General features: G+C 38.6%; 1 protein-coding gene across 7 annotated transcripts in view; it reads right to left on the bottom strand.

Moving 5' to 3' along the window:
- evi5b (ecotropic viral integration site 5b) overlaps nt 1-25,057 on the bottom strand; it is a 67,174-nt gene that overhangs the window by 24,135 nt on the left and 17,982 nt on the right. For 4 of the 7 annotated variants that reach the window (XM_053498203.1, XM_053498202.1, XM_053498205.1 and 1 more), the window contains 13 exons: nt 12,130-12,319; nt 10,147-10,371; nt 8,048-8,122; nt 7,728-7,853; nt 6,442-6,585; nt 6,093-6,182; nt 4,059-4,156; nt 3,912-3,972; nt 3,296-3,349; nt 2,205-2,237; nt 1,520-1,669; nt 813-944; nt 565-705 (listed from right to left, as the gene is read on the bottom strand). In XM_053498203.1, the coding sequence (XP_053354178.1) occupies nt 565-705; nt 813-944; nt 1,520-1,669; nt 2,205-2,237; nt 3,296-3,349; nt 3,912-3,972; nt 4,059-4,156; nt 6,093-6,182; nt 6,442-6,585; nt 7,728-7,853; nt 8,048-8,122; nt 10,147-10,371; nt 12,130-12,319 (1,519 nt within the window). Of the gene's footprint in view, nt 1-564; nt 706-812; nt 945-1,519; nt 1,670-2,204; nt 2,238-3,295; nt 3,350-3,911; nt 3,973-4,058; nt 4,157-6,092; nt 6,183-6,441; nt 6,586-7,727; nt 7,854-8,047; nt 8,123-10,146; nt 10,372-12,129; nt 12,320-18,253; nt 18,352-18,531; nt 18,608-25,057 lie in introns of those variants that run through there. The other 3 variants (XM_053498208.1, XM_053498209.1, XM_053498207.1) reach the window with 2 other exon arrangements.

Here is a 25,057-nt window from a genome sequence, read left to right as displayed (position 1 = left end):
GAAGTAGCTCAAGTGTATTGTGCAAAAAAAAAAAAAAAAAATAGACACTGCAGTGCATCAGATCCCAATATTTACTATTACATACAATATTGTTAGTGTGTAAGTAAATGTAGGAGAAATGAGTCAGCCTCACCGGTTTCAGTAAATCAAATCAGGAGCACAATGATAGAAAATGTCTGTCCTGTAAAGCTGTCCTGATCGTGACTAATCCTTCAGAAAATGCTCAGCAAAACTGAGTTTACAGTCCAATACAGTGGAAAACAGCTTTGAGACAAAACGTACTTTGTTTATTCGTGTCAAAGGTGTATAAGACTCACTTTGTCGGACTTACGAACAAGTCGTACTTACAAACATGCGCCTGGAACAGAACTCTGATAAGTCAAGGACTACCTGTAGTTTGTTTTTTTATTCTTCTGTTGAATCACAATTCAAAACCACGCCTGATTTCAATAGTTAATGCCCTTTATATTATAATTTATTAATACATTCATTTAATAATTTTTTATCAGTGTCCACAGTTTTCTTCCTTTAAGAAAAAAAGTATCAACAAATGCGTGTATATACCTGCCAATGCTCCTCCAGATCTCGTACTTGCTGTCTCAGCTCTTTGAGGCCTGTCAGGGCCTCAGCCTCCCTTATCTTTACAGCGATCAGCTCCTCCTGAAGACGCACCACGTTACTCTCATCAGGCAGTGACGCGTTCCTCTGTAGCACACACATATACAGTAGCTCAATTTAAAACACGTTTCCGGAAAATGCATAGAGCTCGTCTCGACAGTGAACCAGTTTTGTGGTAAGGGAAATGAACCCACCTTCTCAATGTCGAGAATCTTGTCCTGCATCTCTTTGAGGGCGCACTGAGACTCGGCCTCTTTGAGCCGAGCCTGGACCAGCTCCGTCTCCAACTGCAGGATGGACTCCTCTGTGTAGCGGGGACTCGGCTTCTACAGGCACAGAGATGGACAGCCCATGGCTATATAAGAGAGTTTTACTTTTAAAATACTGAATTTGCACACGACTGCGTGATGATGTAACAATAACCATCTCAATCAAATCCATGGCTGCATTCAGCTGTGAGTGAAAAAAGCAACACTCAGGGACTGATTAAGAACCGAGAGTCTAACTCCTTATGCAGAAGAGATGCGTGCTTTACTCCTATTCCCAAGGCTCTAAAATCACAAGAACAGAACTTCAACAGCAGCATGTATGACTAAGTTATTTAAATAAATGATGAGATATTATTCTGCAAAAACACATAACGGTTAGTGAATCCCAATAGCTCACGACAACAGTGTATTCTCTTAGCTTATAAATTTTTCTGAAGCTATTAGCCGAGTAGCCGAGCTGCTCAAATTATATCTCCTAATCACTACAACTGGCTGGCAATGCCTGATTCGGCTAAGACTGCACTCAGGATGTTCTCTGAATGTTTTCGCCATTGTACAGTATATCCTCTCTTTCTCTGAGCAGCCGGCTCAGGCACATCCAGGAGGGGGCGCTGTCTGTGCACTGTCCTTACCGCAGGCTGCTGCTGTTGTTTGAGCTGCCTGATGCTGCTTTGGGCCTGCTCGAGCTGCGCGCTGGTCTCCTCGTTCTGCTGTTTCACAGTGGCCAGCTCCCGCTTGATCAGATAATTCTCCTCTGCCTCCTGGGCTCGCGTCACCTGACCCTGACGCGACCGATCGGGGACAACAGACGGGGTGAAGCAAGTAGCTAGTTTTGGGGAAGTTATTAAGTTGCATGGCGGAAAAATTATTCTGGAGTATCAGCATGCTGTTAGCAACTTTTTTGCAAAGGTGATTTTTTTTTTCCTCGAGTTGATTTAACAAATCTATGGCCTTATGTTTGTCAAGTAAGCTGGTTTTATCAGTCACCAAATTAGAATGTTTTCAATTGTCAAAGTATAAGCGCATATCATTTGATTAATTTCACAGAAATTTATTGCGAACATGCAAAGCCAAAAGAAATAAAGAGAAGAGTGTATGCATAGGGAACTCCTCAAGATATCATTCCATTTACTCGGACTTTTGTTATACTCTGTTGACTAGGGTGTTGGAAAAGTTCGACAAACAATCAGTTCCCAACAGTTGTCCAAGTAAGTGGAATGGTTTAAAAATATAAAGGCTAAAACTGATTTCTTTCCTTTAAAAACACAAGGCAGAAGGAGAGAAGAGTGCCAGAGGTGAGAGGAGTGTAGGTTATACCTGGATCAATCTATCTGCCAAGGAAGCACTTTCCTACGAAGAGAAAATCCATAAAGAAATGCATAGAAAGAGAAAGACCAAAGGATATTACAACAAGTAAAAAAAAAAAAAAAGGTAACTTTAGACAGACAACTGTTTTTTTTCCACCCCATGTTTCAGATTGTTTCAGATTAAAGAGCGTATTTTAATAAAACAAATATGTGGGCGACACTGGAGCCCATTCCATTCCAGTTTGAGTAAGACAGGGTAGAAAAACAACAGTGTGGGTATAATGATATGAGTGTGAAAGCATGATAGATGTGACAAAGACAAACTGTGATCCTATGGCAACCTCGAGTGTGAGGCTGGAACCAGTGCAGGCAGAAAAGAAGCAGCAAGAAGCAGTGGATGTTAGATATGCACGGTGAGAGCCATGCTCTTTTATAAACGCTTTATCTATCCAGGGGATTAAAAATAAGTACTGGGAAATCCTTGTTGTAGTTTCGGTCAGTACATGGATTAACAACCATGTCATGCAGGACATTCGAAGGAAAGGACGGGGAGATTAGGCGATTTTATTTTTTTTGTTATTGTTGATGGTTACTTATAGACCAGCATTAACTAACCAGTCTTTGCCATTTGCATCATGCGTGGCAGAACGGACAAGTCTCAAGCAGCCACTGACCCGGCATCCGACAGTGCGAGTGAATGCTCTATTCAAAAACTGTTTCGTACACTAGTTTGTACATAACCCGCCAGGGTTCCTGTGCAGCCGTCCAGTTAGTGATACACACAGATTAGTCTTATCTGTTTCACGCAACACAGTTAGCACATCCCAAAAGCCCAATCTTTCACTGTTATACACGTTAGCTTGTCTCAACAGATCACGCTAGGTCAGTCAGTAGCTACGGTTATTCGCAAATACACAGCCAAGTTAGTACATGTGAGCTCATGCGACGTCAGCATGACTCATGAGTCATAAGTGAGAGATGAGGTCATGTGGGAAGCGATCATGATGGCGATCGTAATCATGACAATGTGACCAACGGTTTGATGGGCAGAGTCTGGCTCGGCCCCAGTTTCATTAAGCTTGTACAGTAGCTGTCACTCACTTTCTCCAGAGTGTCTATCCTCTGCTTCAGCAGCCTGTTCTCTGTTCGAAGTCTCTGCAAAAAGAGAAAAACTTATGAGTCGAGAAACCAACAAACGTAACCAAGCACCCAGAACCAAGCGGATTCTATTTTCTGTATAAAGAAAGGGGGGCGGAATGACATTTTTTAGCCAAGGCTGTTTCTAAGAAACCAAATCACAACCTTTCCATGTAGGCTGAATTTATCATTTCCACCCTGGAGTCATTTTTTATGATAATAAGAATAATACTTTTCCGAAACCACTTCCTAAATATTCTAGATCTTTTCATCAGTAGTTTCCAAACGTTTTTTGTGATTTCTTTTTTACACTATCTTTGGCATTCGTGGGGTTTTGCTGTAAAGTCCACATACTGAGGGAACTACTTTTGATGAAGAAAAAAGGGGAAAAAAAAAGTAGTAGTAGTGAACCCATAAAACAAATGTACAAGTATTACTTTTTATGACACTGTGACATTATTTGTGCTTGAACAGATCAGTAAAATTATATATATATATATATATATATATATATATATATATATAAACTGCATTCAAAAGCAAATGTTTTGCATCTCCTAGAACACTGCTGTAGTCTCACCTTTATCTCCACCTGCTCCTCCATTTCCTTGGTTTTTATAGTAGTGTACTCCTTCTCTAACCTACAGACAGATTATTTATACACATTCAAAAACAACCCAATTACAGCTACAACAGTTCAGCAAAATCATATTTGAAGAACACTCACTTTTTCATCTTCTTGGCATTGTACTTGACCTGATAGGCGACCTGGATTACTTTGTCTGGTCCGCTGTCCAACTGATGAGGGATGACTTTCTGAAAGTACTAAGAACAACAGAAATGTGATAATTTTATTTTATTTTTTAGCTTTTACTACTCAACCTTCTATATGAATAACTAAATATTTACATTCCATGACCGATACCTTCACCTTTTTACAATTACATAAACATAATGTAAGGATGAAAGTTTTAATCTTCCTTTTCGAGTAACTACATACAGTACATGTTACTGCAGACCCAAGGAATAAAACATAAAAGTGCCAAAATAATGTTATGACTAGCAACCCACGGACATGCTCTTTTCATTGCCAGATTATGAACTCAAACACTTGCTACACTTGATTGAGCGTTTTACGAAGAGAAGGCAAAGCATGCAATTATGTGTAATAGTCAGCAGGTGGTGATATTACCGCTTCAAATACTACGCACCATTGTGGTTATGTAATGCAATGCCATGCACAAACGTAGTGAAGTAGAAAGTACAGATACTTGTTGTAGAATGTTGTAAGTAAATACCTATCCACAAATAAAACTACTTAAATAAAGTACAAGTAACATGAGCAAATGGCTACCCATGAGCAAATGTCAGTAACCAAGGTCATGAAATGTAAAACGACTTTGCAAATAAACTTGCTTACACCAAGAACCCATGTTAGTTTACTTTAAAGAGAGGATCGTGGACAAAAAAACATGCATTATCTGATTTCAAGTATTTGGCCTAATAAATAAGCCATGTGGAGCGTGTTTCTGACTAAATGTACAAAATATTTGGAGTAAGTAAAAACAATCATTTAGCTAGCACCAGTATTGCACTTTATTGACCTTTGGTTATTCCATTTGTACAAGGAAAGTTTGCACAAGTCCAACAAATAAAGATTTTATTATATATGGCTTATCTGAAATGGTTTTCCAAAAACTAAAAAAATAGTTTTTACAAAGTTTATAAATTGGGGAGGATATGATGATGGAAATATGTCATCATACACGGTATTATTAGAACATCACAACCTCACTGCATGTTTGCATCACTGATGCCAACAGCATTTAAACAAACACTATGAAATCCTATTAATAGAAATGCGACCAGTTATTTTAGGATCATATTTTCTTTAAACAGTCTTTGAAGTGCACAGAAAGAAAACACTTTACACTGTCCAATCAATCATGCAATTAAGGTTAGTTTCACTTTGATACTTCAAAGAAACTTGGAACAGCTCTTTTTTTTAATCCCATTTTGAGTGCATTGTTTATCTTCTTGCATACCAAACTGGCAAATCAACTTTTTAATTTATTAAATAAAAGCCAAATGAGGTGCATTCACGTCAATACGGGACTTTTCATTGTGCATCATAAGAGAAAACAATTATGAGAGTAATATAAGCTATAATTGTTATAATCCCCTACCACACTAATGTACTTAACCCAGTGTTTCACTAGTGCGTGGAAAACCTTAAGGTAGAAAATGTTCTCAGTATGTGGGAGATATGATCAGTCTGTCTGGTTCATGTCTGAAACACTAAGGTTTCCAGGAGCATAAAACAAGAAGGAATGGTATGGAGCGAGGTCAGAACTGTGCAAGGAACGTGGTAATAACTCCCTATATGGTTCCTGTAATGTGCAAAAGGTGATCATCAATGATTTAACAGTTCCTACAGACATATGCATCTTTTCTGCAAGCTGGCAACAAGTTATCCATTGATTGACAAGGATGAGATGTTCCACTTGCTGAATGTGACTGCAGCTGGTCCGAACCACATCAGCCAAGTTTGTCATCCACAAACGTACAATCTTCTTTAAAACGTTTGCACAATTCAGATATTTTACTGCGGCTAAGAGTCTCATCATTTAAGTTGTCTGAAAATGTTAATCAGTTTCATTCCTTCATTCACGAAAAACTTCATCACAGGACCAGGTTTGATTCGAACATCCATCATATATATACACAATGTCAAAAATAAAATAAACCAAGCGCAACAAACCTGTAACATCCCCTCCATGTCCAACTGAATAAGCTCTGCTTGATTCATCTGAAGGATGGCCAGGCCGACTCGAAAAACTACCTCCAACCCCTACGGTCACAGGAGGACAGAAACATCTTCAATAAGAGTCTGCAATAAACCCTTCCATCCAACAGGGGGCACACTTTACTAACATTTTAACACTTAGTTCCATGAGCTTTACAATATAAAGCAGTGCACAACCAAAGAAAAAACACAGCAAACGTGAAAGTAGGCGTGGGGGAATATTAATAATGTCTATTCAATTATTCATACTACATACTCATCTGCATAAAAACAGCCTGTATGATGTGTGTACAGGTTTACTCACCTCACACATAAATATATCGAAGATTCTTGTAGCAACAGGGAGAGGAAAGGAGGTGAGAAAAATGGTGAGAAACCAGGATGAGGCGTACATGGAGGTGTGGAAACTCTGGGCCTGGAAATGAATGTGCAGCTCAGGCAGCTGCTCCTGTTGGGAGGGAGAGAAAAGAAAGGAGATTAGAGCCGGTGCGAGAAGAGGACGCCGAGCAATCATCAGTCTTTCTCGCTCTCCCAGGGAAGTGCTTGTATGTAACTGTAGCAACATTTTATTCTCCTGAGGACATGCATCTGCAGAACAGCTGTATTTGTAGCAGCGTACAAAATACTCAGTGAAAACATCAAAACCATGTTTATATTTGCATCACCTACTGTATGCACCATTAAATGGAGCAAGAGGCTCATGTTCCTGTGTATCTTTTGCTTTCTAGCATTATAGCAAATTATACATATAATAGCATATTGCAACACAAACAAAAAAATCACTAATCTATTGCTTATTTGATAAAGAACACATTTAAACATCAGTTCCCATGTCCTGCCACCGATCCGCAATCAGATTCAAGTCTGGCTTTCACCGAGCCGCCTTAACACACTGAGTTTATTGATTTTAAACCACTGGATCACAGCTTTGGCAGTATGCTAAGACTCATTGTCCTATTAGAAGGTCACACTCTGCACCAGTGACAAGTCTCTGGCATACAGGAGCACATGTTCTTTTAAGATTGCCTTGTATTTGGCTCCATCCATCTTATTGACAAGCCTGACCAGTTTCCCATTCCCACCTGATGGAAATCACTCACATATAGGCAAGGGTGTCTAAATGATTAAGGCTCAGAGTTACTGATGAGCAGGGGTAGTTCAGCGGTTTTGATCAGAAAGTCCCAGGTTCAAACCCCACCACCATCACCAAGTTGCCACTGTTGGGACCTTGAACAAGGCTCTCAACCCTCAACTGCTAAAAACCGAATAATTTTTCCTGCTGTAGTGTATGTGTGACAAACAAAAAGGCATCTCCTTAGCGCTACCAATTTTTTACCAATAAACTATGCTTGTGCTATATCACTTTATAATGCTTTAACGGTGGAAGAGATTAAAGGAGTGAATACTTATGAAAAATATAAATATACTTTATATAAATAAACTCTAGTTCTTTGAATTCCATACACTATATTCTAGGGTAGACATATTGAGCCTCCTGTGTAAACGTGGATTAAAAAAAAAAAAAAGGTTCTGTCTCTCTCGGGTTATGCATGGAGTGTGTAAAGAACATAAGATGCTTTCACTACTTACCTGAATCATATATTCAAACTGGTACATGCAGAGACCCAATTCTGCCATGCTGGGTTTGAACAGTTCCCTCAGACGGTAATCCTGCATGAGCTTTACAAACACGCAGAACGCCTCCTCTTCTGGCATCTAACAAAAAAAAGAACACACGTCTCTAGATTTTACAACATTTACATTGCTATGTCTGGGTAAATTTACAAAAAATAAATTATATAAAAGACATACAAGTTGTACAAGTAAAGTACACTTTAGCCCAGACATGGTACATTTAATGTTGCATTAGTTCTTAGTTTATTCTATTTAAGTTTTATTATAGTGGTCACCTGCATGAGCAGCAAGCCGACAATGAACGCGCTGCCCTGACAGTATCCTACTTCCCTGTCCACCAGTGAGTAGGCCTGAAACAACAGGAAGTGAGCCCAAATGAAATGAGTTCAAGCCACAAAGCAATTCAGAACTCTTTAAACCAGATTTAAAAGAGATAGACTGCGAAATTTTAAGAGCAAAGAATACAGTTACACTTACATCTGTACAATCACTGACAATGGAGATTAATTAAACCCCCCAAACATGCATCAATGTTAACTTATTAGACAAAATATAGAATTTTGTTTTTTTTAGGAAATATATTTTTTTACGGTGCCAATAAAGTTAATGAGAAAACCCAGACAAACATAAAACACATTGAGCATAAATGTTTTGATTCACATTTAATTGATGAAAGTGGATGCAAAACTAATTATTTTATCAATCGTTTACACAAGAATTAATAATAAGTCATTTAGGAAAAAAATCTTCATGTCTAATGAGAGTTCATGTGTTCCTATGTACAATGTACTATGATGGATAGACTAAACAGCTTATTTATGTCGTCAGTACACACACGTTTAAGTGAAAATCTTTAGTCAAACTGGTAATCTGTTATATACTGAAGGAAGCAATCTAGGAAAATGATTACAAAAGTTTCAGCATTACAAAAAAAAATGTGCAAATCTGAAAGGGTTATTTAGTTCAGATTAGCATGACTTTAACTTTACTACAAAATGAGAACCAGCATTTCTCTAGTATAGTCAAATCTACCCCTTCTTCACACTGTGTCGAGTTAAGAACCGAAAGTGCGTTTTTCCTGAATCAGCTGGAATAGAGGGGAAATTAGAGAGGAACTAGGCAAGACACTGTCAGCAGACAGCAGAGCTTCAGTCAACAAAACAAAAGATAACATGATGACACTAGGAGTTGTGTGGTCTGTAAAAAAAAAAAAAAAAAAAAAAAAAAAAAACATTTCTAGTGCTTGTTAAAATGCAGGACTCGCTATAAAAAGGACTTTTTAATGCTAATCGATCAAGAACCATCGTGTCCATGGGTGCAGAATTTTTCCAGATATTATGTTCTTGTTACTGTTAAAAAGCCAAGCTTGGTTTGAAAAAGCACTATGTCAGTCTGTAATACGGTTACATCTGGACGCATAGTATACATAGACTTAATAGCTTTTATTATAAGACCAGGATATGATGTGATCAGATGTGGTTGACAATAAACATGTTTAGATTAAAATAACCTGGCAACCCTGGTGCCAATTCGTTGGTCGTTGATGTATAACATGATTCCTGTGATAAAGTCAATGACTGTCTCCATGCTGATGTCCTTGGTAGTGCAGTTACAACGGCAATACTTATACTCACTGGCCATCTCATGACATACACACCTTGCTAGTACGGGGTTGGACCCCCTTTTGTTTTCAGGACTGCTTTAATTCTTCGTAGCATAAATTTTCTGGAAGATTTTTTTCACTGTGCGACATGGCATGTTATCCTATGGTCATGAAGGAATAGACATGCTTGGCAATAATACTTAGGTAAGCTGTGGCATTTAAACAATGCTCAATTGGCAGACGACGTTCTGAAGGTTCGACGTGCTGAATCCAGACATGCTCTTCGGCATACCTTGGTTGTAATGAGATGTTATTTGAGTTGCTATTGTCTTTCTACCTGCTTAAACCAGTCAGGCCATTCTCATTCTTAACGCATTTTCCCCCCAGAGAACCCATTGCATGAAAATCCAAGTAGATCAGCAAATACAAAAATACTCAGACCAGCCCAACAACCAGATCACATTCAAAATCGCCTTTCTTCCCCATTCTGATGCTCGGTTTGATCTTCAGCAGATCGTCTTGACCATGCCTACATGCTAAAATGCTAGGAGCTGCTGATTAGATACTGGCTCTGACAAAAAGAGGAACAGGTGTACCTAGTGAAGTGCCAATGAGTGTCGATTCAATGCTGCGTGAGACCTAAAATGAAGAAAGTTATTTAGCTTATTCTGGTATACTAAACAGCAGCTGTGATCAGGAGTGGCAGCAAGTGGCAGCTGAGAATAAAAGCAATTAAATTCTGAATCAGTAAACCAAGTTAAAACAGCATACCTTCATGACGTTAAAGAGCACCTCCTGGCCCAGGCTGTCTTTCTCCTTGAAGAACTCGTGCTCGGGGTATGTACGGGCGATGTCTCTGCGGATCAGCTTCTCGCAGGGCGACGTCATCTTCAGCAGTTCCGAGTACTGGTCCTTTATGGGCAGATTCTGGGCGCTACAGAGAAGCTGCCAGACTATCGCCCGGAAGTGATGCGGGATGCCCTTCCTGACCAACTCCTGGAGGTGTGAAGCAAAAGACACCATTGACACCACGGACAACATGAGAAGTGAAAAGCGATGGGAGAGGAAGTCGGTTAGATGGTTTTCCTCACTGTAGAACGCCACTCATACTTTTTTGTGTAAGGATCTTGGGCGAGTATGATGATAATTTATTAAGAACTTGTAATTATTTTACCACGTGAACATAGTTAAGTACGGGAAACAGTTTTATAATGTTTGTAAATACTGGCTGCTTCTTTTTTTTTTTTTTACATTAGCTAGGTAATACCACTGAAACCATGGCAACCGTAGCAAGCTCGAGTCAGGATACAAAAGTGATTCAGATGATGTAGGGCAATTTTTTTTTTTTTTTATTATTATTAAATTTAATAAAGCTCCCAGTATGAATGCAGGTTTGGCCCTCTAATACTTATTGTAGCGCTTCTGCATCCTGCTGTTTGCCAAACACTGTCTCTCTTCCATGATAATGCAGTTTCATGCTTCTAAATAAAGTATAGGCTGGTCTGAGATGCTCAGCAGTGGCCCAGAGTTTTCCTGCTGACATGACTTTATTAAACTAACGTAGAGGATACTGACTCAAACTGCGAAAGATCTACATCAATCCAATAAAAAACTGCAACTGAAGTCCACACCCACACACATACATATCAAACATGCACACAGGTGGACAGACATGCATGCAGACACACTCTTGTCTATACAAACACACTAATTGCGCAGACACAAACTCAGCAACTTTGCTCACCACACTGGTTACATCCTGACATTTCTAACACTCAAAGTCTGCAAGTTTATCAAAAATGTTAGATGACTCAAAAAACTAATCTTATTCACAGATTTCAGGAGAAAGGACAGCGACGATGAAACAGCCCTAAACTGTCCCAAAACCACGCTCGACACAGATCCAGTGCTTTAGAGCAAGAGGATTAAAATAAAGCTGCAGTATCACTGGTTCTCTGAAGGACATCCCTGGATTACTGATCAAGAAAAGGTTTTACTTTTTTTTTTATTTGAGCCAGTAGAGCTCTCTCAATATTTATTATTTGTAGACGTACACCCACACACAGAGACCAAGAATCTGATCTATAACCAATGCCATGTTCCATCTTAACCTGTCTCAATGTTAACCTTCATCCCAGGGTACCTACTACTCATAATGCATCTCCTGTACTAAAAATATATCATACTTTATGAGAAATCTACCTTCTTTTCATGTATTTATCTACTACTAATTAAAAAAAGTAAACAAGATAAATGGCCGTTAATTGAGCGAGGTAAGTAGATTTGCTCTTAAGTCATACTGCTGACAAGAGCTGACAAAACAGTGCAGTTGCTGCAGAACTCATTAGTCAGGTTATTTACGTCTGTGTGAATAATCTGTTGTTTTAGGAGCTTAGCTTTACTATAACAGCCATGTTCACGTGAAGTGTGTCTAGGTTTGTTCTGCAAGCTCTTGGTTTACTTGAGCATATATGAAATATTATGGGTGTGCGAATATGTACATGCAAATACTTTATTTGGAAAGGCCTTATGTGCAGGACCTAAATGAACAGGAAAAGTTTAAGTTTCACAACTGACATGAACATTTAAATGTGTGGCGTTTATGCAAAACATGTTGCAAGACAATCATTTATTAAGCCACCAAAAAAATGAAGCAAGTTCTACCACTAATGTGTGGCACAAAAAAAGGTTTTGCAGATGTACAATGATCAAAAACAAACACAATTAATAAAAATGGAATCTTTGCGGTTTTACCTTTAGTTGTTTCTCCTTTTTCTTGCGCACATCGTCCCACTCGTTGACGATGCGTCCCCATAAGATCCACGAATCCTCCTCCAGGTGCGAGAGGTTGGAAGAGGCTGAGGAGCTGGACACCAGCGAGGAGCCACTGTTCCTCCGAGAGCCGTTCACCGAACGCAGGGATTTGCTATCAGTCTCCAACAACCTGCAGGAAACGGAGCACCACCAGCGAGACAAAACATGAGGGTTCTGTGGACAAGGTTTCCATGGCTGTTTTAGAGTGAATGATTTCCAGAGACGGTAACAAAAAGAAGAAAAGATAAATGGCATGGCTGAAGTACTGTAGTCGAGGTGTTGGACTGCTTTTACACACTCAAGTCTGCTTTCCTGAATGTCTTGAATTTTAAGGGAATTTTAAAGACATCATGCATCTAATTTAAAATTGGTATAAACTTGTTGAAAAACGAAAAAAAAAAAAAATCAAACCATCACATACGATAAAAACAAAGAATCACCAAAACCAGTGCAACATATAAAAGGTTCTCATTTGTACCAAACAGAGTTGGGTATAACACGTTACTGTGTGATTGTGTTACTTTTCCTGATAACGCAGTAATGTAACGCATTATAAATGCATGTAATTTGATTACAGTTACCAATGTCAATACACGACAATTACAAATGTAGTGTTTAAAAAATGTATCAAAATGCATTTAAAAATCACGTTTTGCGCGGCAGCATCAGTTGACGAGCATGCGCTGTAATCCATTGTCGGAGAGATTTATAGTTTTACATTTAATGTAACAGATTCGCTAGGGGTAGGCCTACATACACACCTATGTAGGGAGGCGCACGACACCTTTTTTTTTTTTTCAAGTAACTTAAAAGTAACGTACGTAATTGATAATCTGAATACTTTTTACATGTAATAATCAGTAATGTAATCAAATTACAATTTTAAAGTAGTAATTAGTTATTTGTAGTAGATTACTTTTTTTGAGTAACTTCCCCAACACTACCCCAACACTACCCCAACACTACTACCAAAGATTAAACATCCATCCACTACGAAAAAAAACAACTGAGTCAGATTTAGAATGTTGCACCAGTAAAATAAAGTTCCTTCCTTTTGGGCAACATTCTCACTCAAACCTCTACTGTAAAAAGTAGCACTGTCTTTACTGAGAGTTTTCTATGAAATCTGACCTTTAAAAAAAATAAATATATAAATTACAAATCAACTGACAGACAAAACATGAGCGGATAAGATTACAGTTCTTTCAAAATGCATTTACTCGACATTAATCAGCGACTACTTTGTCCCTTGTAAGAAACAATACTTGATGGAAGGAGGAATGAAAATGAGATCGTTTGAACTGGTCCTTAAGAACTTCTTTAAAATAGCCTTTCAAATCCCATTTGCAGGAAGAGAATAAGAGTTTATGGAAGATGAATTAAATGCTTTGGAGAGCGGTAAAACAAAACAAAAAAAAAAAAACAGCAGCCCAGACACTTTACAAAGACACTTGAGTTTATCATAGCTCCTTGGCAGATAAGTAAAGCGCTGAGCAAAAGTATTAAAAGACCATGTGCCATGTAGTAAAGTTCTCTCTGTGCACAAATCAGGTGATGTCACTGATTCAATCTCGTTTATCTGGCTGGAGAGTTGTACTAATTTAAATCAGTAGGTTTAGTTAATGGATAAAAATACATATATGGAAGGACTTTAAGCTTTGTGAAGCTGGGGCGTCCACCGCTGTCCAAAAAAATGGCTAAAACTAGGGAAATCTCGAGAGAACTTCTGGGGCAAATTTTTGAGCTTCAGGATGCGATTAATCAGACATGCATTGAGCGAGTGACACCAGGATATTGCAGAAGTCTTTTTGACTCAGTATTTAGCAGGTTTTAAAGAATAAAAGACTTGATATTGTTTAAAGCAATTTCATTGCATTAAGTAACAAATTATTCTTATTGTCTATATTGTCATGAAATACAAAATTTTACTTTTTGCCACCACTGTACAGTATGTAAAAAAAAAAAAGGAAGTCTCCTTACTGACTTTCTGAAAAAACTTTTAATTTACTTTCAGACTTTTGGGGTCTGCCATTAGACGGCACGCTCCTGGAGCAGACAGGGTTAGGGGCCTTACTCAAGGGCCCAAGAGCGGCAACTTGGTGGAGCCAGGGCTTGAACTGCTGACCTTCTTATCAGTAAGTCAGAGCTTTAACACATTGAGCTACCCCTGGCTCCGAAATTTATTATTTACCCTCGTCTTCCTATCAAGGGAAGTAAGGCAAAATAAACAGCGCAAAAATGTCAGAGCTATCCTGTTTACTGCACCGCTCACAGCTGAAGAACTGACCAACAGCTTGTTGATTTTTGTTGAGGTTGGGGCAACATTAAAACATTTCTTGGCGACCAAAGCATGCTTTCTTACACAGTATAGTCAGATGTACAGTATTTTTGATTTATCCACTTTTCCACTCCAGAAAATTTTCTACAGTTCAAAATTCCTTTAATGAATTGAAACACACTGATTTATGTACACAAGCATAGCCCTAAGACATGACATGTCCAGGTAACAGGGTACTACTACTTCATGGGTGTATAAACTTAATATTTCAGATATAAAAAGACATCCTGGCTTACAATCACTCAAAACTGCAGGTAAACATAGTATGTGTAGCTAGGCCTGAGTTTACAAGGTACAAAGTCACGTCCTACAGTGGTAAAAATGTCAACACACTTCTATAATAATAATAATAATAATAATAATAATATATTACGTATGCAAACAGTCTTGGCTCCAGAAGCTCTGACATTTTGTGCACTTTTCTGGTCAGAGCCTTCAGCATGTTCAGTCTGATTGGCAGTCTACACGTCTATACACGAGTTTTCAGCAGGGAAACAGACTCCCAAACACCATGACATATTGTGGACATCTTGCTTTAAAAACCTCATTATGTCCAAAAGTATGTGGACACAATCACCACGAACAGATGCGCATCCCTCTGCAAAACCTGGGCATTAATATTGTGGATCTACATGTAGAACTGTTATAACAACCTTCACACTTGTGGCTGTGGGATTCTGCGTATGTTAGGTAGTTATGGCTAATCGGTTGATTTTAATAACAGACCAACAGGTTTTTGCGTGTGTAATTTCTTCCCAGTGCTTATGGGTCTCCTTCCGGGTACTCTGTTTCACTCTCCCCCTTAAATGACACTGGCGTTTCTGAATCGCCGTAATGTGCAAGTGAGGGTGCGCGTGCTTGAGCCCTACGATGGATTGGCACCCTATCCAGGGAGCGTAACCTGCCTAGTGCCCCGAGTCCCCTGGGATAGGCTCCAGGCCTCCCACAACCCTGTACAAGGGTAAGCGATCTAGAGAATGAGTGAGTGAGTGAACTGATAAGGCAGAAAAGCCAACACTAATGTTTAAAGGGCCACACAAACAGGTAGCAGGTTGCCCTAACAGACATGAAAGCTATTAGTATGCAGCTGAATTAGCTCACAGTGCATACACACACACAGAAATCTGATCTCGGAAAAAAAGAGCAGGGGCCAGCGCTCCCTAGCTAAGAGTCCGGTTACACATTTGATGAGAGGCACTGAGGGCGACAGAACTGAAGGAACCATTGAAGGTTGCGAGTTGAATGTTTCAGTGATCTCAGACTCAGAGTTCATGCAGGTCTTTGAGAAGTGGAGCACAGGTTACTGCAGATTGTACTACAATAACAGTCATACAGTATGTAGCTTCTCGGGTGAGATATTAATTATTTAAAAGTGTTAGAAACATGGTTAATATGCACTTGTAAAAGGACTTTTAAATCCTAACATCAAGTCTATAAAAATATCTGTTAAATCTTCATAAATGCACTCGCATTTAGTCTTATCAACTCTCTATTTTTATGGTACTTTGACATGGATTTAAAAGTTCTCAAGGACTCACAAAAAGGAAAATGACTCTAAAGGCTTATAATAGCTGTACATTATATTAATGAGTCTTGGCTGCCCATGAACCCATCACCGGTTCATTGGTTTTCCTTCCTTGGAGCGCTTTTGACCCGTCATGACCGTTAGTGACTGAGAACATCTCACAAGAGCTGCAGTTTTGCAGTTGCTCTGATTCAGTCGTCCAGTCATCGCCATTTGTCCCTATTGAAAGTCACTTAAATCCCGTCCATTTTTTTATACCTCAACATGTTAAATTGCTGTCTACTATACATCACACCTGCTTCCAGATGTTATTGTAACAAGATAATCAATGATATTCACGTCACCTCTCAGCAGCCATAATGTTATAGCTGATCGGTGTATTCAAAAAATTATGAGCAACTAATATCGAGATTAGTCAAAGGCATAAATATGCAGATTTGATGGATGACATCAAATTGATGGTGTACACTTTCATAATGAAAAGCCTACACATTTTCCATTTATGTTTATGGAAGTCTAAATATTGTTTAAATTAGATTTACCCAGAGTAACAGGTTATCATTGTACTGTAAATCCACTTCGACTTTGCTAAAAGTAGCAGTATTTGGACCTATAAGTAAAATTTGACATGCCAGGGGCATCAATGGGAATTCCTCTTCATCCAAAACGACTGGTCTAACTAGAACAAAAAAGGTACTTAAAACTGGAATTTAGCTACTAGAAAAACCATGTAACAATTCCAGACATTTGACCTTGCTGTGATCTTGGGCCTGTTTAGCTCACTTTTATAATTTCATGTAACTCCTACAAACATTTACCCACACTTTGCTCAGGTATCATGCGAGCGAGAATCTCAGACAGAAACCTAAACAGCCATGAAAACCCTGCCGAGTGACTGAGGCTTAAGCCTGTACATTTTGCACAATAAGAAACTGGGACTGTAAGCTTTAAACCCTGGCAGTCTGCAGGTACAGGCGTTTCTGTTTGTGCTGACGATTTCAATAAGGAGGTCAGCTGCATGACTGTTGTGGTGTGATACAATCTACTGTCACAGTTCTCCAATCAGTTAAGAGTCGGTTATTTGGGAAAGCCCTTTCTGATGAATCAGTACAACTAAATACAGTCCGAAGTTTAAAGAAAAAAAAAACAAAATCAGATTGTGCTTGTTACAAGGGGCATTCAAGATAAAATGGGACTTGTGATGAAATTTCTCATGAATTAAGACATAAAATGGACTAACATTTAAAGAAGACTTCAGGCACAGTACGACGATGAGACGCTTAGTCACAATAAAACATCTGAACGGTGCAAACATTTTAACGAAGGTCGTACATCCCTAAATGACGATCCCGGCTTGGCGGCCATTGCGGTGGTTTCCATGCACGATTACTGAGTGGAAAGCCCAATCCTAGAAAACACCACTTGCACATTACAGGGACTCGGCAGGGAGTTATTGCCACATCCCTCGTACAGTCCTGACCTCGCACCAAGCCATTTCCACATGTTTGGGCCATTAAAGCAGTTCCTGGGTGGCCAGCGTTTCAGACTTTCAGGATACCTTGATGGTATCCAAGAACTAGTGAAAAGCTGGGAGAGCATCAGTCTAGAAGGGGTTTATATACCTGTGTGTGTGTTTGTATATATATATATATATATATATATATATATATATATATATATATATATATATCAAAATTCCTGAATCGATGATCAAAACACCCCACATATTAAACCACAGCTTCATCCCTGAAATCCAATACAAATGTATTCAATTAAATAATAAATCCTCAAAGACATGCTTCAAAGTCCTTTAGCATTTATATTACACTCCATGCAATAAAAAAAAGACGCATTTCTTTTTGTTTCGTCAAGTCCAGAGTGCATTAAACGTGGCTTCCTCTACAAATGATTCACCCATGGATAAACAAAGCACAGTTTAAGGTTTTTTTTTTTTTATTCTGAGTCAAACCAAGTGGCTGAAGATCTATCACGAACGCAAATATGTTGCATTTTATCAGCAGGAAGAAAATTATGTGACCAAGTAAAAAGGAAGCAGAAACAAACAAACCGTACAGATAAGAATCGACTGATGTTCAGTATTTTGTCTGACCTTGGAGAAGAATAGAAAACAACAAGCATATCATCATAGCGATGCAGCGTTTGATCCATGTAGCCAATACTAAACAAAAACACAAACAAACCCTTGTACTGCGATGGTGCAGTCGCTGTCGTGACTCTGTGCCATTGTCAAAGCGCTGTCATGCCATCATGGTAAAACAGCACTGTGAACTGGGTTGTACTGGGGAAAAAAAAGTTAGACCGTTATCACCTATCGAAGAGGTTTAAAGAGAAAATAGACAACGTTCTTAACTTACTGACACTAAAAAACATCAATTAGTCAAAAAGCTATGCAGTTTCATGGAATTTCCTATTAAGCTTACTGTATATTATCAAGATTTGGAGTTGTTTAGGTTCTTACCAGGTCGCTTAGATTCTCATGCTGCTGAGCTGTTGCTTTTAATGCCAAGAGCCAACACAAACTCTCTCTCTCTCCCCACACACAGGCACACACAAACTCTTATCTCAAAGTTAAAAGACCTTCAACCTGTCAAGGTTGAAGGTATCTCACAGTCTAACATGTCTATCATAGTCTTGTGCGCGCGCGCGTGTGTGTGTGTGTGTGTCTGTCTCCGCACATGAGTCTGGCCAAAAGAAAAAAAAAATGCTTTGATTACGACATTGTTTTAATAAGCTTGTTCAATTTCACAACATTTATTTCTGTCCAGAGCCAAATTAATTTCTCTCCATGATCTCGCATTGATGTTTGGAGAGTTGGACAGCTGCGTAAGGCCTTCTCCAGCCGTCCCAAAGATTCTCAATGGGGTTAAGGTCTGGACTCTGTGGTGCCCGATCCGTGTGTGAAAATGATGCAGCATGCTTCAGGGGGGGAGGGGGTTATGAAATAAAAATCTTCTAAGTAATCTTCTTAGTTGTTTACTTTGCTTGACACAGGCCAATAATTTGACCCTTCAGAGTAACATCTTTGCCACAACAATTTACATTCACGCCATTTGAATGTGAAATCATATTAAAGATGAGATAAAGATGTAAGTCGCCCTTACACAGATCTTTTTCTCCATTATACATCTAAGCAGTTGAGGGCTTAGGGCCTTGCTCAAGGACCCAACAGTGGAAACTTGGTGGCCTTACGAAAAAAGGAAAAAAAATTATTATGATTATTAGCATGATTATTTTCCTTTATAATTTAATTTGTATAATTTATATAATTTAGATTTTTCCCTCCGGTGTCCTCTTTAAAAAAAAAAAAAAAAAAAAAAGATTATATATATATATATATATATATATATATATATATATATATATATATATATAGAGAGAGAGAGAGAGAGAGCAAATGTGTACTTTTAATGTGTACTGTGTGTGGGCGCTTCGCTCAGCATATCTAATTTACCATAATGACTGATCCTGTCCTCAATCTTCAGAGGAGATCGTGACACAGAACACACTCTGCACATGCTGTGCTCCTCGATGAGGGAAAGAGCCAGAGGAATCTAAAACCCCTTACTTATGCTTTATTACATTTAAAATGTAGACGATTAAAGACTACTAATACAAATACAGAGTAAACACACAAAAGACAGATTTTTTTTTTTTTCATAACCAACTAGCAAGGAGCCCGTGTATTCACACTTAGAAAGGCTTGTGTGCTGTAGAGTACGTTTGCTTCCCGTGTTGTTAAGATCATTGGAGGATGCAGCTCCAGTACTCTTGACACAGTCAAATATACATGTTTACACTATATTTGAGGTCTAACTGCTGGTTTCAGATCGCTACGCAGTCAGAGCTATGACTAACGCGTAACTTTTGATAACGGCACTACCTCAGCACTATCAATCCTGCTGTATGACTGCTGTATCACTGTATGACTCATCTGTGGTTCAGGGTTTCCCCAAATACACTCTGTGTACTTCCCAGGGATTTCATACCGAATTAAAGCTAGAGTGCAAAGAATTTCTGTGTTAGAAATAACCAGAACACTACCAGGCAGGGGAAATCAATTTCTCTGTAATATGATGTTACGGGGCAGTTAAGTCACCCAGACGACGCAGTAATATTGACTGTGTTAGCGGCGCGATAAAAGAAGTCCACATACACGGTGAGTGACAGGACACACAGCCAATAGAAAGAGAGACAAGACAAGTCTAAAAAAACAGATGAGGGAGAATGCAAAAGAACTAAACAAACAGATGAGAGAGAATGCAAAAGAACAAAAAGCCTTTTTCATGTTGGGAGATTTCTTCTCCATCATTTAAACCCAGTTATACTATACTAGATGTCAGTATTCAATTAAAAGTTTATATATATATATATATATATATATATATATATATATATATATATACGTACATACACACACACACACACACACATATACATACACACATACACACACACACAGGAACATTAAAATTGTTTATGATTTTATTGCTATTTTATCGATTATCGTCATCCCAAGTCTCTCGCGTATTGATAAGAGGCTCCCTGACGCCCGCAAATCATAAACAATTACCCAGAAATCTAAAGTGTCCACTAAGAAAAGTGGCAGGTTCACTTGCTGTAAAAAAATAACACATTTCTAAATTCTGTAACCGTTCCATAATCAATCAGCAGTTTCGATCGATGATCAATTAATAATCGTCTAACCGCATAGTACGATGCTTCCTACACTGTTGTGTTTCGTCAAAATCAATCCCATCACATTCATTATTACTGCACCCAGGGTATGTTACACATTTACTTTTAAGCATTTAGCAAACGCTCTTATCCAGAGCAACTTACAAAGGGTACTTTGAAGTTTCCGTCACTGGCTAGATGCTTACACTGGGTTACTAGGTTACTAACTAAGCGCCATCAGTCAAACACAGTTGGGAAAGTTTTTTTTTGTTTCTTTGGGGGGCGGTGGGATTAGTCCAAGTACATATACATACATCCAAGTACTTTTATTATCGCATTAGCATCTGTTACTGAGTATATTAATTATATTAGTTACAAACATTCCTGTGCATTCTTATTGTAGGTCAATTAGTATTTATCTATCTGACCATTTTGATTTATACACATTCACAATCCATACAAACTTAAATAATTCTTTTGATTGTATAAGGCTGCTCTGCGACAATGACAATTGTTAAAAGCGCTATACAAATAAAATTTAATTGAATTTACCATCGCAGTAGGGCTGCAATTAATATATCAACTATTTTGATAATTGATTGATCTTTCGATGATTGAAACGATTAATCGGGTTAAAAATGGCACATTTACTCAATAGCTCTTATTAAGCTACCAACTTTTAAATTTATAGTGAGGTTGTTCGTGCAAGTCTTAACAACGCAGATAATAAAGATGAAGACATCATTTTATTTTTAATTACTTTTTATGAGCTTATGAGTAGAGAGTTCAATAGCGTGAGAGAGAACGCGAGTGCAGCACTGTAAAGCTAGCCATAGTGCGCGTGTTTGAATTTCACTTCAAAAGGTTAATTGAGGAACTGGAAATAAAAACCTGCCAGCGGAACGTCTCTCTCTCTCTGTTTGTAGCGGCTGTTTTGCTTAAGTTAAGAGTGAAATGTTCACACTTAGGAGATTTTTTGCTTGTGAAGGTGTTTGCCATCATGCTATTATTTAACTCACTCCAGTCAGAATCAAGAGCGATGACATCATGAACGGATCGACAATTAATTTTGTTGCCAACCAAATTGATTATCAATTTTAGTCGCAACTTAGATCTGTAATGCTCTGGACAGATTTTGCATATGACGCCCTGCATGTTCAGTTTTGCACCAGTAGTATAAGTTTAGCTGCTTCTTACAATTTTAGAGATGTAAATACCTTGATTATATCTTCATCTTCTTCCTTCAACAAAAGCTTAGGACTGTATTTTAAACCTAGTGAACGGTAGTGGACCTGGATACATGGTTTATGATGCTGCAGCAATGCTGAACGATCGTGCAGTCCCAGCGATCACTAACTGGCTGACAACACCTACAAGATGTATGAGATTGTGAGAAGTTGTGTGCTTTCATCTGATATTCAGACAGTGTGACAGTAACACTGATGTGCACAAATTAAAATCCTATAACGTCTCTGTTGGCTGTTGTGCAGCTTCTGTCATCAGCCTAAAGTGGATTATTTTTCTATTAATGCACCCCATGAAGAGTATTATTCGTTAAACCACAGAGATTTGCCAACTTTCATTTATAAATTAAGGACCAAAAAATAAGTTATTTAAATGCATATAAACAGCCACTCCCTTCACTGCCTCTTTTCTCCCTTACGAAGATAAAAATCCAACAACACAGCTTGGCGTAAAGAGCAGACTCTCCTGTCTCAAAGACATTTCTGTCAAGATTACAAAATACTGTCTCAACGCCACGTCTCCTTCCATAAATGTTTAATGAACCTCCCCATCACCATATACACAGTTGAATGTTTTTCTTTCTTAAATGCATTTTCTTAATCTGTTTATGATGACTAAATTGATGGGATGCATCTGCCATACAAGTTGCAGTGAACGAGCTAAGTCCGTTAGTAAGAAAACACCAACACATTCTATCAAGTGCATGAATATAAATTGAGTATTTCTGCTACAGTTTCAGATACGCGTTGTAACTAAAAATGAATCCACACCTTCAACAACGCTAAAAAACCCTCAGACACTTTACTACATCTTTCTATATTTAGGATGGTGTTGATTAGATGTCGAGCTGACTCCAGTGTGTTAACTCAGACGATCAACACTACATGCGGCAAGAATGCAGTTTTAACACTCAGCGGCTGTAGCCGAGAACGTCTCCTCCCTGCGGCGTGCGCTATACTGCGAAGAAGATGCACTAGAGCGGTATGAGTGCAGCAGGTGGATAGACCTGCATTAATCATGATAGTTGTGCCATATGAATAGAACCCAGCTGGGGCAAGGGCTTCCTCTGCATAGCTTGGGTCAGAGGGCAGATGGCCTGAACGTCATGCCTATAGAGACATCAGGGCAAAAAAAAATCAAAGGTCAAGCCAGGTCAATAGACCTGATGCAACTGGATGAACAAAACAGAGAATGTTATATTTTATGGGATGAGAAGTGTGGATATTCCCATCCTTCTTTTATAAAGAACCGCATTATGGAAGACCTGATTCTAAATTCCTACACACTGCACTTTATACTGCTCTGCAAACATTTTCGACATTAAGTTAGCACATAGCCTAAAGGAAAACATCGGTCACTCTTATTAACATTAGGCTAATTTATGCATCATGAGCCAAATTAAAAATGCCAGCACTCATTTTTACATTATCTTCAATGTATGCTGCTTGAATAAGGGCGTTATTCGGTCATTCCATGAAAACCATGTCCATGTTACACTTTGTGCAGAATATAGTAAAGTAATTCAATTGATATTTATCGTATCCATTCATTTTCTACCACTAGTCCATGTCCGAGGCGTGGAGGTGGCAGTCTAAGCAGTGAAGCTCTGACCTCTGTCTCCCGAGTCACCTCCTCCAGCTCTCCCACGGGAATACCCAGACTCTATAGTAGAAGTTTAGTAATGACAAAACGATACACTACAGCCATGATCATCACACACTACAGACAATCTGAAAAAGCCAATCAACCTAGACTGCATGTCTTTAAAAGGAAAACAAAGTAGAATCTCACTACAGAAAGCTAAGGTGAGATTCGACCCCGAAACCTGGAGGTGCAAGTCGACTTTTTGTGATGAGAACGCTGAATACAAGAACAGTCAAGATTTCTTAATGCATACAAACTGCTTGGATGATAGAATCGACTCATCTCACCTGCCAACGTTTTCTCTCCCGAGTTGGTAGCTTTTATGAAATCCGTTTCTGCTCTTTACTGTAGCTGATAGGATCTCTTAAACCAGAGAAATCCTGCTAAGTGTGATTTATTTGTACCGTGTAACTGACAAGTTTTGAGCAAGGTGTTGCAAGCAGCCATGACGCAATTTTCTTATTAATTCATTCACTCATAATCATCTTTTAACTTACTGGAAATGCACTATGTGTATGTACATACACTGAATATGCATCCGTAAAACAGACATTCCAACCACATTAAAATCAGATCTTAAGTCGTCACGTCTATTTACACGGAAGTGCTTATCCCAATCTTTACTGTATCTATTTTTAGGTGATAACTCGGTCAATCGTTTTATTAAATATTTTTTACTGTTATTTAACACTCGATGTTTTTTATTAATTGCCTGTATGATCTTGGGCGACTAGAAAAGCGCCTATATAAATAAACTGCTTTATTATTATGATTACAATTATGATTACTGAATATATTAAGGACATATTGGATACTTATTACCACAAATGCTTAACTTTAGAATTCACTCAGCTGTCCTTACATTGTTTGTTTTTTCCTGCTGACTTGCAGATTATTGAGTGTGTAAATGTGTGTGATAGTGTGTAAGGCCATTTGGTACAACCTCAATGCTGGTGGTTCTCAAACTCGCTCCTGGAGGACCACCTGCTCTGCATATTTTAGTCCTTTCCCTGAACTTCTGCTCTTATAACAAATCTGTGCTGTTCCTTATGAATGATAGAAAAGTATCATCAAGTGTTACAGGACAAGCTGAATTACTTATCTTCATTGACTACAACCACAATGAGAACACAACGTGTACTGTATACCTCACACACATGCACAACACTTTTTGCATGGGTGGGGCTGTTGTTTCTGTCTCTTATTTCCACAGGAAACCCACTGTACATTGTGCAAGCCTGCTGCCTTTCCCACTTCATCAGTAAACATATACCCAAATCTTATTAACTTACCTGCCGGCTTGACTACGCTGCTCTGTCACTACTTTGGCAAAGACTTTTTCTGATCAGCACCATCACCTCATTAGCACTTTAACTATTTCTGGTTAGTTCTAATGCCTAGTATGTAAACAGCCAATCATC

This window comes from Clarias gariepinus, chromosome 6, assembly GCF_024256425.1.
Source record: "Clarias gariepinus isolate MV-2021 ecotype Netherlands chromosome 6, CGAR_prim_01v2, whole genome shotgun sequence".
Classification (NCBI taxonomy): Eukaryota; Metazoa; Chordata; class Actinopteri; order Siluriformes; family Clariidae; genus Clarias; species Clarias gariepinus.
Note: the sequence above shows the minus strand (reverse complement) of the source record. Positions and strands in the feature narration are given on the sequence as shown.